General features: G+C 37.5%; 4 protein-coding genes across 4 annotated transcripts; 2 read left to right on the top strand and 2 right to left on the bottom strand.

Moving 5' to 3' along the window:
• The first annotated feature begins 531 nt into the window (after positions 1–531).
• Positions 532–1,017, top strand: LOC126609208 (secreted RxLR effector protein 161-like). Its single transcript, XM_050277189.1, has one exon. The coding sequence runs from the start codon at positions 532–534 to the stop codon at positions 1,015–1,017; it is 486 nt and encodes a 161-aa protein (XP_050133146.1).
• Positions 1,018–4,749: 3,732 nt separating this feature from the next.
• On the top strand, positions 4,750–5,916 carry LOC126609207 (uncharacterized). Its single transcript, XM_050277188.1, has one exon. The coding sequence runs from the start codon at positions 4,750–4,752 to the stop codon at positions 5,914–5,916; it is 1,167 nt and encodes a 388-aa protein (XP_050133145.1).
• A 3,453-nt stretch (positions 5,917–9,369) lies between these two features.
• LOC126609206 (uncharacterized) lies at positions 9,370–10,203 on the bottom strand. The gene has a single exon (XM_050277186.1). The coding sequence runs from the start codon at positions 10,201–10,203 to the stop codon at positions 9,370–9,372; it is 834 nt and encodes a 277-aa protein (XP_050133143.1).
• Positions 10,204–11,863: 1,660 nt separating this feature from the next.
• LOC126608377 (late embryogenesis abundant protein 1-like) lies at positions 11,864–13,130 on the bottom strand. Its single transcript, XM_050276251.1, has 3 exons — positions 12,985–13,130; positions 12,607–12,741; positions 11,864–12,278 (listed from the first exon to the last, which is right to left on the bottom strand). The coding sequence occupies exons 1-3, from the start codon at positions 13,036–13,038 to the stop codon at positions 12,198–12,200; spliced, it is 270 nt and encodes an 89-aa protein (XP_050132208.1). The 5' UTR covers positions 13,039–13,130; the 3' UTR covers positions 11,864–12,197.
• Positions 13,131–15,158: the final 2,028 nt, after the last annotated feature.

Genomic DNA, 15,158 nt, shown 5'->3' with positions numbered 1-15,158 from the left:
GCTCCTGTTGCAAGATAGGATACAATTCAACTGGTGGTTTCATTAGCAACATAAAACTCATGGCCCGTCTTCCAACTTAATGTGAAATCAGCCTTCCTTAATGGTGAACTACTTGAGCAAGCCTACATTGAGCAGCCTTCTGGTTATGTGATAAAAGGTAATGAACATAAGGTTTACAAATTGAAAAAGGCGTTATATAGACTGAAACAGGCACCTCGAGCCTGGTACATTTGTATAGAAGCACACTTTGAAAAGGCAGGTTTCAACAAATGTCCTTATGAGCACACTCTATTCATCAAGTATGGAGAATGAGGTAAAATCCTGATAGTTTGCTTATATGTTGATGATCTCATTTTCATGGGCAATGATGAGGCTATGTTTGTTGATTTTAAGAATTCTATGATAGCTGAATTTGACATGACTGATCTGGGAAAGATGAAATATTTTCTTGGTATAGAAGTAATACAAACAGCCATTGGTTTTTTTATTAGGCAAAAGAAATATGCTTAGGAGGTTTTGGAGAGGTTTCACATGGAGAATTGTAATCCAGTTGGGACTCCAATTAAACCGAGATTGAAGCTCACAAGTGATCTTGATGGAGATAGGGTTGGTAGTACTTATTTCAAACAAATTGTTGGAAGTTTAATGTACTTGACAGCCACTTGGCCCGATATTATGTATGCAATGTGTCTGATTAGCAGGTATATGGAAAGACCAACGGAGCTGCATCTCAGAGCTACTAAAAGAGTGTTTCGTTACTTGAAGGGAACAACGGATTTTGGTATTTTCTACAAGAAAAAGGGAAGATCTGTTTTGACTGGTTTCACTGACAGCGATTATGCTGGTGATTTAGATGATAGGCGGAGTACATCCGGCCATGTGTTTATGATGGGTTCAGGTACCATATCATGGGCATCAAAGAAGCAACAGGTTGTTACTTTGTCCACAACTGAAGCAGAGTTCATAGTTGCAGCAACTTCTGCATGTCAAGCAATTTGGTTGAGAATGATTCTTTAAGAGTTACATTTTTATCAACATGGGCGTACTGTGATTCATTGTGATAATAGGTCAACTATCAAACTTTCTAGGAATCCAGTTTTACATGGAAGAAGCAAACATATAGATGTGAGGTATCATTTCCTTCATGGTCTTACAACTGAAAAAACCATTGATTTGGTTTATTGTCGAAATGAAGACCAAGTTGCAGATATCCTGACCAAACCTCTAAAGCTGGAAGCATTTGAGAAGCTGTGTGGATTACTCGGAGTTTGTTCAAGTTCCTTTTTAAACTGATTGCGTAGATGGCATTCAGTTTAAGGGAGGTGTTAAGATATTTAGTTGTTTGTTTTCAATAAATTCCTATTTGTTAGGAAGTTTGTTGCTTTTACCTATTCCTTAGGAGAATCCCATATTATTAGGAGTTGTTAGTTGTGAGATTAGATGTTGCTTTATGTTCTAGCTTTCAATTATTAGCATTTGTATTCAATTTGACTTCAAGTCAATGAATCAGTATTGCATTCCTTTTACTCATTCTGCAGCAAACACAGTTTTTAGTTTTATAACACTCCCATGGATTTTTCTTCGGTGACTTTGTTGCCTTCGGTGGATTTGTTGCTAGTGGGTCATCTCTCACTAGCTTCCTTTGGTTTGTGGTTGTGGTTCCGATTTGTATGATGCCTTTTGAAGGATGTTGGAGTCACCTCTTTTTTTGTAACTATGGTGTGGTGTTGGTAATAAAATTACCTTTCTTCCAAAAAAAAAAATGTGAAATACACGAAGACTTTTATTTTAAATCAATTTTTTTTTCCTTATATGCCGCCGTGGTTATTAATTAGCATGTTTTCATTTTCATTTTTTAGCTTTGATAGCATGTTGCTCACAAACGCCATATTAAGTTTATTAAATGCTATTAAAAGTACAATATGGCAATTTAATAGTATTTTCATGAAAAAAAAGGGCTATAAAATAATACTATTGATTGCTTTCCTAATTTCTAGGGTTCAAATTTTTTATTTTTTTATTTTTTATATTTGTTTAATACTTTTCCGAGAAGTAGTTATTTACTAGAAAAATTAGCTATCACTTAGTACTATAGTTTAGTGGTTGTAAACACGAAAATCTTGTAACAAATGACAAGAAAACACGCGTACAAAGTAATAATTGTATTAATATAGGGTTTGGGTTACAATCTTTTTATAATTTGATCCTCTAATTCGATCTCTAAAATGTAAGGTGTGTAGTGTTGTTGATCCAAGGGTCGCAATGACTTGATCTTAGATGAACAAATGCCACAAGATTTTGGGACTTGGCAATGGAGGAACCAGCACGTGTAGGGGTGCTTGGTGGTTCTTCACGGGTTTGACAAAGAATGCGGAGGGTTTTCTTGAGTGTTTTGAGTGTTTGGGGGATTTGAGTGTTTGAGAGCTTCAAAGTTTCAAAGCTTTAGCGTCTGGGCGTAAATGATTTTCTGGACTCTTTTTTTGTCTTTGAGCTTTGTATTTATAGACTCTCCAAGCCTTGCCTATGAATGGATTTGGCTTTGATTGTGGGCTTGATTAATTGACGAAAGAACCATGATTCAATTATGGGCCGGTTTGTGATTTGTCTCCATCAATTAATATTTGATTTAATTACATTAAAATCAAATAATTCCTCTTCGCCAAGTGTTGATATGTGTCCTCGATGACTCATCCACCCTCCTATGCCATGTAAGCCCCTGCATGCCAAAATTTAATATGTTGGTGAACATCTATTTTCACCGAAATTTGCATGTCCACAGTGGCATTCCTCTTCGTTTGTAAGTGAGTGAGATCTTGGGTTCGATTCTCGCCAAATTTGAATTTGAACAACATTATTGCTAACTTATTGTGAGGCTAAACCTACCTACTCCTCCCTCTTAGTGTAGATAATATCGTTTGTTTTAAAAAAAAATAGAAAAAATAGCTAATTCAAAACTCAAAGAGATAAAGATTTAACTTCTCAATTAGACTAACTTGTAGTTTCATAGCAGTCCTCATCGTCATTAATCTGCACCAGTGCTTTGGAATCCATTTCAAGCATCACACTAGAGAATCCCAGATCTCTAGCAAATTGTAGTCCCATCACTGCTGCCATGGATTCAGTACCACGCACACTAAGGTTAACTTACCGAAACAAAAAATTAAGTCTGGACCGGCAATATGTAGTGTTCATGTGCATCCACTGCATTTGGATCATGATTACAAACTGATGGGAGCAATAGAAAAACCAATAAATTTGGATCACGATCATCTCATCTGTTGTAATTCTGCAAAAAATAGAAACAGAAAAACCAAAAATCTTGTTAACTGGAAAGTTCTTGACCAGCATCCATTCAGGGAAAAAAATTGAATCATTCAAGCGAGCAAAGAAATTAAGTTTCCTAGTTTGCTAGTAAATTCCTTCCAATATGTGTGTAGTAAATTGAATTTGCTTCCCATTCTGAGTTAACCATCATGTGCATACCTCATTACTGCCAGCTGCAAAGGTATGCTGTGGACTGATTCGAACTCAAAAACACCGCTTTCTTACCAATCGATTCCACCTCTATCCATCATGATCTACCATCTATAGCACATTCCAGCTTATAAATATGGACGCAATCTTTTCGCTGAAATAATTCTTGTAAAGCTGCACAATTAGGAACACATCGTCCCATATATTAAAAGGAAGTGATTGCACACTCTGAAAGATGTACTGTCTTACAATCTGCAGCATCAACTTCCTGTCTTTCAACATTATCCTGAACAAAACAATTCCAACAAATCGAATAAATTTAAAACTAAATTGGTTGAGGTAATCCACCGTCAGGATCCCAAGAAAGCTGATGATTTGAAACTCAAACCTTTCATCTCACTAATTACTGCAGGTCAAAATCACTCACTTCTCCAAGACTTCCACAAAGTTTAGCTCAGTTAATTTTTAAGTAGAAAACTTGATGAGTTATTTGGTTCCCGAATACTAAAAAAAATGAAAACTGAAAAGTAGACAATTCAAATAATTGAACTCTAGTACTGCAGAAAACACCGATGAATGTACCTCACCCCAGGCAGAGGTAATTCCTCCCTAGCCTAGCATGCAATGCTGAAGCGTATTTGGGTCAATCCAAAAAACAGGTGGTGCAGGGCCCTTTGGAAGATCACAAATTTTTCAACTTGTTTGCTTTTCAAATTAAACACACCTAAATGACTATTGTAGTAGGAAGGCATATGTGTGAAGTAAACTGAATTTTCATCCCACTCTAAGCCATCGTGTGCAGAGCTCATTACTATGGACTGTTTCAAACCCAAAAATAAAGCACTCTTGTGTTGGAATTAAATAGAATTCAGTTTTGTTCAAGTGTTTAAGAAGGAAGAAATCAATAGAAAAGTGTATGTCTAGTCTCATAAGACAAGTGTATGCTTTAGATCTTTGTTTTGAATCAAGGGCTGAGATTGCTCTAGATTAGCTTGTAAGGAAATATCCTAAGTTGATATTTATTGAAATATCTGTGATTACTTCACAGATAAGAAACCTTTCACATTCCCCCCGATTCTGTGTTCTCTATTTCATTTTTCTTGTCTGCCTCCAGGAACCAAACTAACTCACCAGAATTTATCATGGCCTCAGAGCTTAGGTTCTGATCAAATTCAGGACTGGGCGTTTTGTGTGTGTGCTTCATATCTCTGAAAAGGAAAGGGAAAAAAACATACCCAGATCGTGAAAATCTCATCTGTTCTTACAAAGCCTCACATGGTTACTTCGAGCAGTGGAGGAGATCTGAGGGCTCCTATTTTCAATGGGATCAACTACGACTTTTGGTCCATCAAGATGAAGACCATATTCAAATCACATGATCTCTGGAATTTGGTGGACAAGGGTTATGAAACTGTAGAAACTGAAAATGATTCTAGCGATGAAGATCAACAGTCTGTGAGGAAGATAGCAATGAAAGTTAATGAAACAAGAGATGCAAAAGCTCTTGGTATCATTCAAGGGGCAGTGTCTGATGAGATCTTTCCTCGAATCTCAAACTTTGAAACCTCCAAGACTGCATGGGATGTTCTTCAACAAGAATTTCGTGGTGATAAAAAGGTTAGGTCTGTCAAACTACAATGTTTAAGAAGAGATTTTGAGTACACTAGGATGAATGATGGTGAAGCTCTATCTGTTTATTTAACAAGATTGACTGATATTGTGAATCAAATGAAAACTCTTGGTGAAGAACTGACAAATCAAAGATTAGTGCAAAAGATACTTATTAGCTTGCCTAAATCTTATGATTCCATCGCATCTATTATAGAAGAAACTAAAGACCTTGACTCCATTGAGGTTCAAGAAGTGATTGGTACATTGAAAGGCTATGAGCAGAGGTTAAATATGCATTCTGAAAACTTAGCTGAAAAGGCTTTTACTAGCCTAAGTGTGACTGAGAGAGATAGCAGTTACAGGGGTCAGGGGAGCAACTCAAATCAAAAGAAATTATGGAAAGGAAAAGGGAAGAAATGGGACAACAACCATACTTCACAATCAAAATCAGAATCTAGCAGTGAGTCTACCAAAACCAAGTGTAAAATCTGTGACAAATTACACTATGGTGTTTGCTGGTTCAAGGGAAAACCCAAATGCACCAAGTGTGACAGATTTGGCCATCTAGCAAAAGATTGTAATCCAAGAAGGAACCAAGTTGTCAACTATGCACATAGAGCAGAAGAAGAGGAAGTAAATGTCTTTTATGCTTGTAGTGTTGCAAAAACTGAAAACAAGAAAGGAATCTGGTATATTGACAGTGGATGCAGTAATCACATGACTGCATATGAATCCTTACTGATCAACATTGACAGAAGCTTCAATTGCAGAGTTAAAATGGGGAATGGACAACTAGTGGAAGCTACTGGAAAAGGAACTCTTGTTCTATAGACAAAGGGTGGAAGAAGATTCATCAAGGATGTAATACTTGTACCAGGTCTTGATGAGAATCTCCTTAGTGTGGGACAGATGATTGCTCATGGTTACTTCTTACTTTTTGGAGACAATATGGTGGAGATCTTTGATGACAGAAGCCTCCAAAACTTGGTAACACAAGTTGGCATGACAGAAAACAAAAGCTTTCCACTTATGCTAGATTACAATGATTCGATTGCTCTAAAAGCAAGTGTTGCAGAAAACTCTTGGTTATGGCATAAGAGGTACGGACATCTCAACTTTCACAGTTTAAAGAGATTGGAGAAACTACAAATGGTGACTGGTCTTCCTGAGTTACAAGAGACTAAAGAACCGTGTGAAGGTTGCATATTGGGGAAGCATCACAGGGACTCTTTTGAAACTGGAAGTGCATGGAGAGCAAGTCAACCTCTAGAACTCATACACACAGATGTGTGTGGTCCAATGAAGACACCTACACTCAGTGGGAACAGATATTTTCTGCTATTCATTGATGACTGCACCAGGATGGTTTGGGTATATCTTATGAGAAACAAGAGTGAAGTCTTTTCAATCTTCAAGAAATTCAAAATGATGGTTGAACTTCAGAGTGGTCTCAAGATCAAAAGACTAAGAAGCGACAGAGGTGGTGAATTCACTTCACTTGAGTTCCAAGAATTCTGTGAAGGAGCAGGATTACAGAAGCAATTGACAGTGGCCTACACACCACAACAGAATGGTGTGGCTGAGAGGAAGAACAGGACCGTGGTTGAAATGACCAAGTCAATGCTCCATGATAAGAAAATGCCACTTTCTTTTTGGGGTGAAGCTGTCAATACATCTGTGTATCTCCTAAACAGGTGTCCAACTAAAGCACTTGAGAAGAAAACACCGTTTGAGGCATTTAGTGGCAGAAAACCAAGTGTGAAGCACTTGAAGGTGTTCGGATCAATCTGCTATGCACAGATACCATCTCAACTACGACACAAGCTTGAGATCAATAGTGTCAAGTGTGTCCTTGTAGGTTATGGAAGCTGTGAAAAGGGCTATAGGCTCTACAATATTGAGTCACGTAAAGTGATTCTCTCAAGGGATGTGGTGTTCAAGGAGAATGAAGCATGGAATTGGGAAACCAATAACATAGACACCATCTCATTTCCACTAGCAATGGAAGAAGCACAAGCTGAAGTGCAAAATGTGAATGAACCTGTTATACAAGATGAGAGTCAAACTGATTTTTCAACTCCAACACAAGGATCTCAGTCCTCTACTTCAAATGCAGAAGGACAAGAATTACAGGATTCCTCCCCTGAATCAACTCCATCGAGAATGAGGAGTTTAAATGAGATCTATGCAGTGTGTAACTATTGTGTTGTTGAACCAGAGAGTTTTGAAGAAGCTGAGAAGGATCAATCCTGGCAGAAAGCAATGAGTGAAGAAATTGCCATGATTGAGAAAAACTCTACTTGGAAATTGGTAAATAGATCGAGTGATAAACCTGTGATAGGTGTGAAATGGATTTACAAGATCAAACTGAATTTGGATGGATCAATACAGAAGAACAAAGCAAGATTAGTTGCCAAGGGCTACTCACAACAACCTGGGGTAGATTTCAATGAAACCTTTGCCCCAGTGGCAAGGTTAGACACCATTAGAACCTTGATTGCTCTTGCTGCCCAAAAGGGATGGAAACTTCACCAGTTAGATGTCAAATCAGCTTTTCTAAATGGCATTTTGGAGGAAGAAGTGTATGTGGATCAACCACAAGGATTTGAAGTGCCAAATAAAGAGGAGAAGGTCTACAAGTTAAACAAAGCACTGTATGGACTCAAACAAGCCCCCAGGGCTTGGTACAGTGAGATAGATTCCTATTTCAGCAAGAGTGGATTTAACAAAAGTCCTAGTGAAGCAACATTATATACAAAAACTGGTGAGAACTCTGAGATGCTTATTGTGTCTATATATGTTGATGATGTGGTCTTTACTGGTAATTGTGAAGAAATGATTGAAGAATTCAGAAGGGAAATGATGAGACAATATGAGATGTCGGATCTTGGCTTGTTGCATCACTTCTTGGGAATTGGAGTAATACAAGAAACTACTGGGATTTTCATACATCAACAGAAGTATGCACAATCACTGCTTGAAAGATTCAATCTGAAAGGATGCAAATCTGTGGCAACACCATTGATCACGAATGAGAAACTTTGTAAAATGGATGGTTCTGAATCTGCTGATGAATGCTTATACCGAAGGATGGTTGGAAGTCTGCTTTATTTGACTGCTACAAGACCTGACATTATGTATGCAGCCAGTCTCTTATCAAGGTTTATGCATAATCCCACGAGAATTCACATGGGAACTGCTAAGAGAGTACTAAGGTATATCTCAGGGACCTTGGATTATGGAATCAAATATGAAAAGGGAGAAAAAGCAATTCTGGTAGGCTTCTGTGACAGCGATTGGGGTGGCAGTGAAGATGACATGAGAAGTACCTCAGGATATGCATTTACATTCGGTTCTGGGATATTTTCTTGGGCTTCTGTCAAGCAACAAAGTGTTGCATTGTCTACGGCTGAAGCAGAGTATGTGAGTGCTGCAATGGCTACCTCCCAAGCTATATGGTTGAGGTTTGTGTTAAAGGATTTTGGTGAAATGCAAGTGGATGCTTCACCACTTATGTGTGACAACACATCAGCAATAGCTATGACCAAGAATCCTATTTTTCATCAGAAAACCAAGCATATCAAAAGGAAGTTTCACTTCATAAGGGAAGCCTTGCAGGAGAATACCATTGAACTGATCTACTGCAAATCACAGGATCAAATGGCCGACATCTTCACCAAAGCTCTACCGAGGGAAAGGTTTGTCTATCTCAGAGGAATGCTTGGGATCAAAACCAGAATTCATTTAAAGGGGAGTGTTGGAATTAAATAGAATTCAGTTTTGTTCAAGTGTTTAAGAAGGAAGAAATCAATAGAAAAGTGTATGTCTAGTCTCATAAGACAAGTGTATGCTTTAGATCTTTGTTTTGAATCAAGGGCTGAGATTGCTCTAGATTAGCTTGTAAGGAAATATCCTAAGTTGATATTTATTGAAATATCTGTGATTACTTCACAGATAAGAAACCTTTCACATTCCCCCCGATTCTGTGTTCTCTATTTTATTTTTCTTGTCTGCCTCCAGGAACCAAACTAACTCACCAGAATTTATCATCTTGCCAATCGAATCCACCTCTATCCATCTCGATTTACCATCTATCAAATATTCCAGCTTATAAATATGGAACGCAATTGTTTCACTGAAAAAATCCTTGTAGAACCGCACAACTCGGAATACATCTTCTCCTGTTTTGATTATGTAATCCCTCTAATTATTAGCAATTTTCGCTCTTTGATCAGGCTGGATTATCATCTTTCTATTGAGAAAGGACTTGGAGAAATCCCAGACTTAGACATAATAGTTTTGGCGTAAAGCATAAAACTGATTGTCATAGCTGGTAACGTCAATGTACATTCTGTGCTTGGCAAGTTTTCTCCACCTACGATCTGTTGTGGTACAAAACGCAAGATAATTACTATTACTATATACGTTCAACCACCTATCTGTGAAGTCGTACATCACCAAAACTCCAATATTTTTATTGCTGCTACTGCAAGTTGGTCTCGAACACAGAACAACTTTGCTGATCTGTCTCGCCAAATCTTTGGCTGAGCCAACATTGTAACTTTCCGTGCCTTGAATTTGATTATTAGCATGAGTAGATGTCTTGAATTTGATTGTACAAAGCTCTCTCTCGGCACTCTGCGTCTTGTATTGAATGCTAATTATATCTGGAAACGTTTTGAAACGTGGGAGGGGGAGTTGAATCCCAGAGACGGGATTTAAGAGCAGCAGCTGTAGCTGGTTCTTATTCCAAAAGAAAAACAGCCATCCTTGAGAGGATCCAAGACAGATGCTATTACCATGGCGTAACTCATAGGGTGTGTTCTTCAAGCTGTAAACCTTGCCTTCAACACTTGAAAAACGAAACCCATCATCGTCGGTATATTGAGGAAGAAGGATCCATGGTGGTTCCGATAAGCAAGGGAACGACGATGACAATGACGACTGCGATACAAATTTGACGGCCTTATTCCATGAAGGACAAACTGCTTTGAATCGCAATACGTTTGCAAAAGACAACTTTGATAAGATCAATGCACAAGGGTCGATTGGAAGTTCAGACCAGCTTGGTGTACTACGTTTTATTTGGTTTGAGTGGAGGTTTTCTGGGTCCTCCATTGGCATATGATCTTGAAGAGAGGTTGGAAAAGGTAACCCTAGCTAGAAAGGAAAATAAAAGGAACTGAGAATAATCTTAACCCTAACAAAGTGGTGAGCGTAACTACCAATCTAAGAAAGTGCCGACTTGGTCATATTTAATTTTTCCAAAGAGTTACTTGGTCATATTTAATTTAATTACATGTATCGGAGAAGAAATTTGGACCAAACTGGTAACTTCTTGATAATTTTTATATAAAATTATTCTTATCTCCGTGTCCCCCAAAAAACCTTTTTTTTTTTTTTATGTTGCAATTGATAGCAAGAAAACAGGATCTGATTGTCAACTGGTTTTGAAGTTCTTTAAAAATAGCTAAAAGTGTTTTTGATAAAAAATAATAATAATTAAATAATAAATAAAAATAAAGTTTTTGGAACCAATTCTCAGTAAAAATACAAGTAAATCTTGGAAAAACACTTAAAGTTTTTATCGCACCAATGAGGGTTTAGGATTTTAAGCGTTTTTGGAATTCAAAAACATTCCTGATTTCAACCATTTTCCCTAAAAAGTGCTTTCCTGTAATTGGATGAGCGTCCAACATTCCAACAGCCACGCAAGTGTGGCAAATGATTAAAAAAAAAAGTAGCTTGTAGTAAAACTAAAAATAGTTAACAAACAAGTTAAATGAAAACGAAATGTTAGATAATTTTGTTTAAAATTCTAAAGAACTTAAAATTGAATTTGATTGTACAAAACACAGTATTGGCGTTCTGTGTGTTTTACTTACAGGGTATGTAAATGCTAATAGTATTTGGAAAAGCTTCAACATGTGGGCGAGAGAGTTGAATTCCAAAGAAAGGATTTAAGAGCAACGCATGCAATTTTTCTTTTCTTCAATACTCCAGGCTACTTGGTAGTATGGAAAGTGAGCTGTCATTATTGAATTGAGAAAATACTTTTTTTTTTCTTTCTTAATACCAATATAATGGATAAAAAGCTAGAAGACAACCCCCAGCTTCTAAAGCTGTTTTTTTGTCCTCAAGAAAAGCAATCACTAGAGGATCCAAGGGAGATAACATTACCATGGTGTAACTGCTCATCTTCAAGTTTCAAATCTTGCATTCAAGATTACAAAAATGAAACAAATCATCATTGGTATCGTGAGATAGAAGGATCCACTATCGACAGGCTCTTGTATGCAAGTGAATGATGATGACTGAGATATATATATATTATATTTGACAACCTTATCCCACGCATGAAGGACAAAGTTTCTTTGGAGCGCAATAAATGTTAGAGAGGCAAGTTTGTCGAGATTAATGCAAAACGGTCAATTTGGAGTTCAGACCAGCTCGATTTGCTACCTAATATATATTTTGCTGGACTGGATTTCGGTTTGGTCCTCTGTAGATTTTAACTTGGGGATCACAAGAAATTAACCCTAGCCTAGATGGAAAGAACAATAAAAGCAACTGGTTAATGAAGGAAGAGGAGTTTTAGGTATCAGCGTTGAGCAACTAATTAGGAAGAAGTTTAGATGAATTGAAAGGGAGATAGTAGTAGTTTACTTGGACAAGAATTTTGAACGATTTGGGTATCAGCGTCGAGCACTGAATACTGAAATTAACTCCCTGGTGATGTTATAGGATTACTAACAGAAGATATATGATCGAGTTAACATAGGTAATTGGCATATTGCATTGCAGTACTTGTTAAGCTTTTATTACATTGATTGCTGTAATGTGGAAGAAAAATGGAAAACAAACTAAAGAATATATCTGTAGAGTTTATTCCAACTGATGACATGAGCTTCCTTTCAAAGACTTCTCAGTCTGACTCTGACAGACAAATTAACTTGAGTTTCCCTAATGATAAGGAATTAAGAGCAAGAAATGCTCCTAATTAACAAAACCCTATATCCATCGAAGTACGTATGTAGATGCTAATTAGTTGATACCGCACATCTTCACAAATCGTAATAGGAAGATGTGCCTGCTGCTGGTATATATCTTCTTCATTTCTTTTCATTCATTCCAAGTGTGTTCTTCACGCTGTCCATAGCACCGTGTGCCATGTTCATCACTTGCTCTCCAGTCTGTGGCAATTGAGAATAGCTCTATCAGAAAGTTTACAAGATTTATTGATGACCATCCCACTTGTTTGTATTATAGTCAGCGTGTGTTTGAAAATTATTCGAAAATGTTTGAGGGATCAAAATTTTAGACCAAATTAGCTGATTCCTAGGCAATTTACGTGTTTATTGACAACTGAATACAGAAATTGATGTAATAAAGTGGATTTGACCCGTCACATAATTTGTGATCATCTAAACTTAATTAGTTTAGTCCCTTAAGCGTCACTCAAATTCTCATGCATGTCAAAAGAGTGAAGGAGTTAACAATTAATCCAGAAATATTTATAACCTGCTGAAGAAATCCAGCACTTTGGTCCTTTCCATGCTGAGAAGACTCCTTGGCTGATTGAGCTGCATCAGCTGTTGCGTTCCTAGCTTCATGTGCTGTTTCTTGTGTGGACTGCATCCACTCTTCTGCCTTAGCCTGCACCAACAACAACATAAAATATATGGCATTGCATCACATATACAGCACAGGTACGATGATCATCTAATAAATTACGTTCTGCAGCTTAAAAGTGTTCTTGCACCCACGCACTTGTCTTATTTCCCCACTCACTTTATATCCATTTGTCATGAACATTCTCAATAGTCGACGGGTGAGAGAATATGACAGGTGGGTGGAAATAATAACACCCTGCTTGAATTGAAAACATCAATCTCATACCTGGCCCTGGCCTTGGGATTGGCCTGCATTGAATGGTTGCTGCATGCTGGACATTTTCTCTAAAAATTTATGGGATTAATGAGAATACTTGTGGTTTTCTTAATGATGTAAACGTTTTCTTGATTGATGTAAAACTGGGATTGGAAAACGTCTATATATATACACTAAGTTATGGTTCCAATTAGCAGTGGGACATGGATTTGGTAGCGAGTCTATCTGCAGCGTGTATTTCTGCTGTTGAAATGGGGCATTGACTGAAAATTAGTAGGGCAAGTTCCTATTTTTGGCATGGTCCTTCTAATGGAAAGGACTATGCACCACTAGTCACTCGCTTGGGGACCAGAAAAACTTGAGTAGGAACTTTTATATGGCATGATATGATATGATGAGTGACATATATTGTCTATAGTTAAAACAAAACATGTGTTACAATCTTACAAAATTTGAATCAGACATAATTTCTTTAATACGTGGTTATCTTATGTTTATTGAACAGTATTTACCACTCGCTCTACCACGTGACATAGAAACTTATAACTCAAATTTCAAAGAACTTTTAGAGAAAATATTTTTGGATCCAAAAGCAATTGAAGTGCTTCTGATAATTAAGAAGCACCAGATGTCCTTCTTGTAAGAAGCACTTCGAGTGTTTTTCTAAGATTCACTTACTAAGGATTGGATTCAAAAACATTTTCACTAAAAGCATTTTCAACCATTTTAAAAGCACTTCCAAATCTCTTTGTAGGTGTGGAGAGAATATGTGAGAGGTGTATCTTCATTTGTCATTGATTCCTTTGAGAGTTAGAGAGACGTCGCTTGATAAGTACCCAGGTTAAAGTATTTATAGAGATGTTGAGAGTCCTTTTATGGAAAGCAATCTTCATTAAATCCAGAAACTATCTAGAAGATATCCAATTTTCTTAGGATTAGGACTACTTGCATAATCCCCAAGATATCATAATTTGACTTGAATTAAGATTTCCTTACTTGGGAGACAAGTACTTTAATAAGGCGTTAAGCCTAGCCTGGCAAAAGTTTGGCAGGCTCCATGGCTTCAGGCATTCCAATCCTTCTTGCCAAGTGTCATGTGCTAATCATGGTCCCACAATGGTGATGGTCATGGTCCCACAATGGAAGAGAGTCGGGAAATGATGGTGAGGTGATGTCGTGTGGTGGCTGGCTACTATGATGTCGACACAGTCGAATACGAATCAACTCAATTACTCTCTGTCTCAAGAAGTCGAGTGGAGGTGGGAGGGAGAATGAGAAATGGAGAAAGAAAGTGGGGAGGGGGGGTCTGGGTAGTGGGGGGGGACTAAACTGAAGTTACTGAACGAGTAAAAACTAAAAACTGTAGATCCTATCCAACGGTCGGGATTTCTGGATTACTGATAATTAGATCATGCCATTAATTGTATGTTAGAAATGGGTCGGTCTGCCCCGTAAATACCCTCACCTCTCCCCTGGTTTTGTATCTACCAAATATAGCCCCGACTTGAACAGACAATACCCACCCCAACCCGCATGTCAATCTCTGTTGACCCACCCCTAGTTCTCTCCCTCAATAGAATTTTTTGAATGATATGTTTATTCTTCTCAGGAAAAGGTATAATATACAATCTTAATCCTAACCAAATAGGGAAGAATAATTACATGAGATTACAAACAGATTTCTCCCAGATTACACGGGATCCATCCTAAACTAGGAAATCCTAAATTATAGGAAACTATATAAGTCAACACTCCCCCTCAAGTTGGTGCATATGTGTTACACATGCCTAACTTGTCTAGAAACTTAGAGAACTTTTCACTAGAAACTACTTTGGTGAGGATGTCAGCTATTTTATCTTTCGTTCTGATTAGAGGCACTTCAATTATTTTACCTTTAGCTTTTCTTTTGTTGATGAACAAAATCAGTGAGGACTTTGGTACAACAGAAAGTGTTAAGTTTGTGACCTTCGTTAGATTGCTCTGGTCACTAATGTGGATAAGTATGTAAATGGATAGGGACAGGGAAGCAAACACAAGATGTACGTGGTTCACCTAGATTGGCTACGTCTACGGAGTAGAGGAGTTCTCATTAATTGTGAAGGGTTTACACAAGTACATAGGTTCAAGCTCTCCTTTAGTGAGTACTAGTGAATGATTTAGTACAAATGACATTAGGCAATATT

This window comes from Malus sylvestris, chromosome 16, assembly GCF_916048215.2.
Source record: "Malus sylvestris chromosome 16, drMalSylv7.2, whole genome shotgun sequence".
Lineage (NCBI taxonomy): Eukaryota > Viridiplantae > Streptophyta > Magnoliopsida > Rosales > Rosaceae > Malus > Malus sylvestris.
Note: the sequence above shows the minus strand (reverse complement) of the source record. Positions and strands in the feature narration are given on the sequence as shown.

Excerpts from the sequence above, each read along its gene's own strand:
- LOC126609208 (XM_050277189.1), top strand. The coding sequence starts at position 532 with ATGGAGAATTGTAATCCAGTTGGGACTCCAATTAAACCGAGATTGAAG.
- LOC126609207 (XM_050277188.1), top strand. The coding sequence starts at position 4,750 with ATGGTTACTTCGAGCAGTGGAGGAGATCTGAGGGCTCCTATTTTCAAT.
- LOC126609206 (XM_050277186.1), bottom strand. The coding sequence starts at position 10,203 with ATGGAGGACCCAGAAAACCTCCACTCAAACCAAATAAAACGTAGTACA.
- LOC126608377 (XM_050276251.1), bottom strand. The coding sequence starts at position 13,038 with ATGTCCAGCATGCAGCAACCATTCAATGCAGGCCAATCCCAAGGCCAG. Across the intron at positions 12,742-12,984 it reads AATCCCAAGGCCAGGGCCAG|GCTAAGGCAGAAGAGTGGAT; the intron begins GTATGAGATTGA and ends TTGTTGGTGCAG. Across the intron at positions 12,279-12,606 it reads GTGCTGGATTTCTTCAGCAG|ACTGGAGAGCAAGTGATGAA; the intron begins GTTATAAATATT and ends CAATTGCCACAG.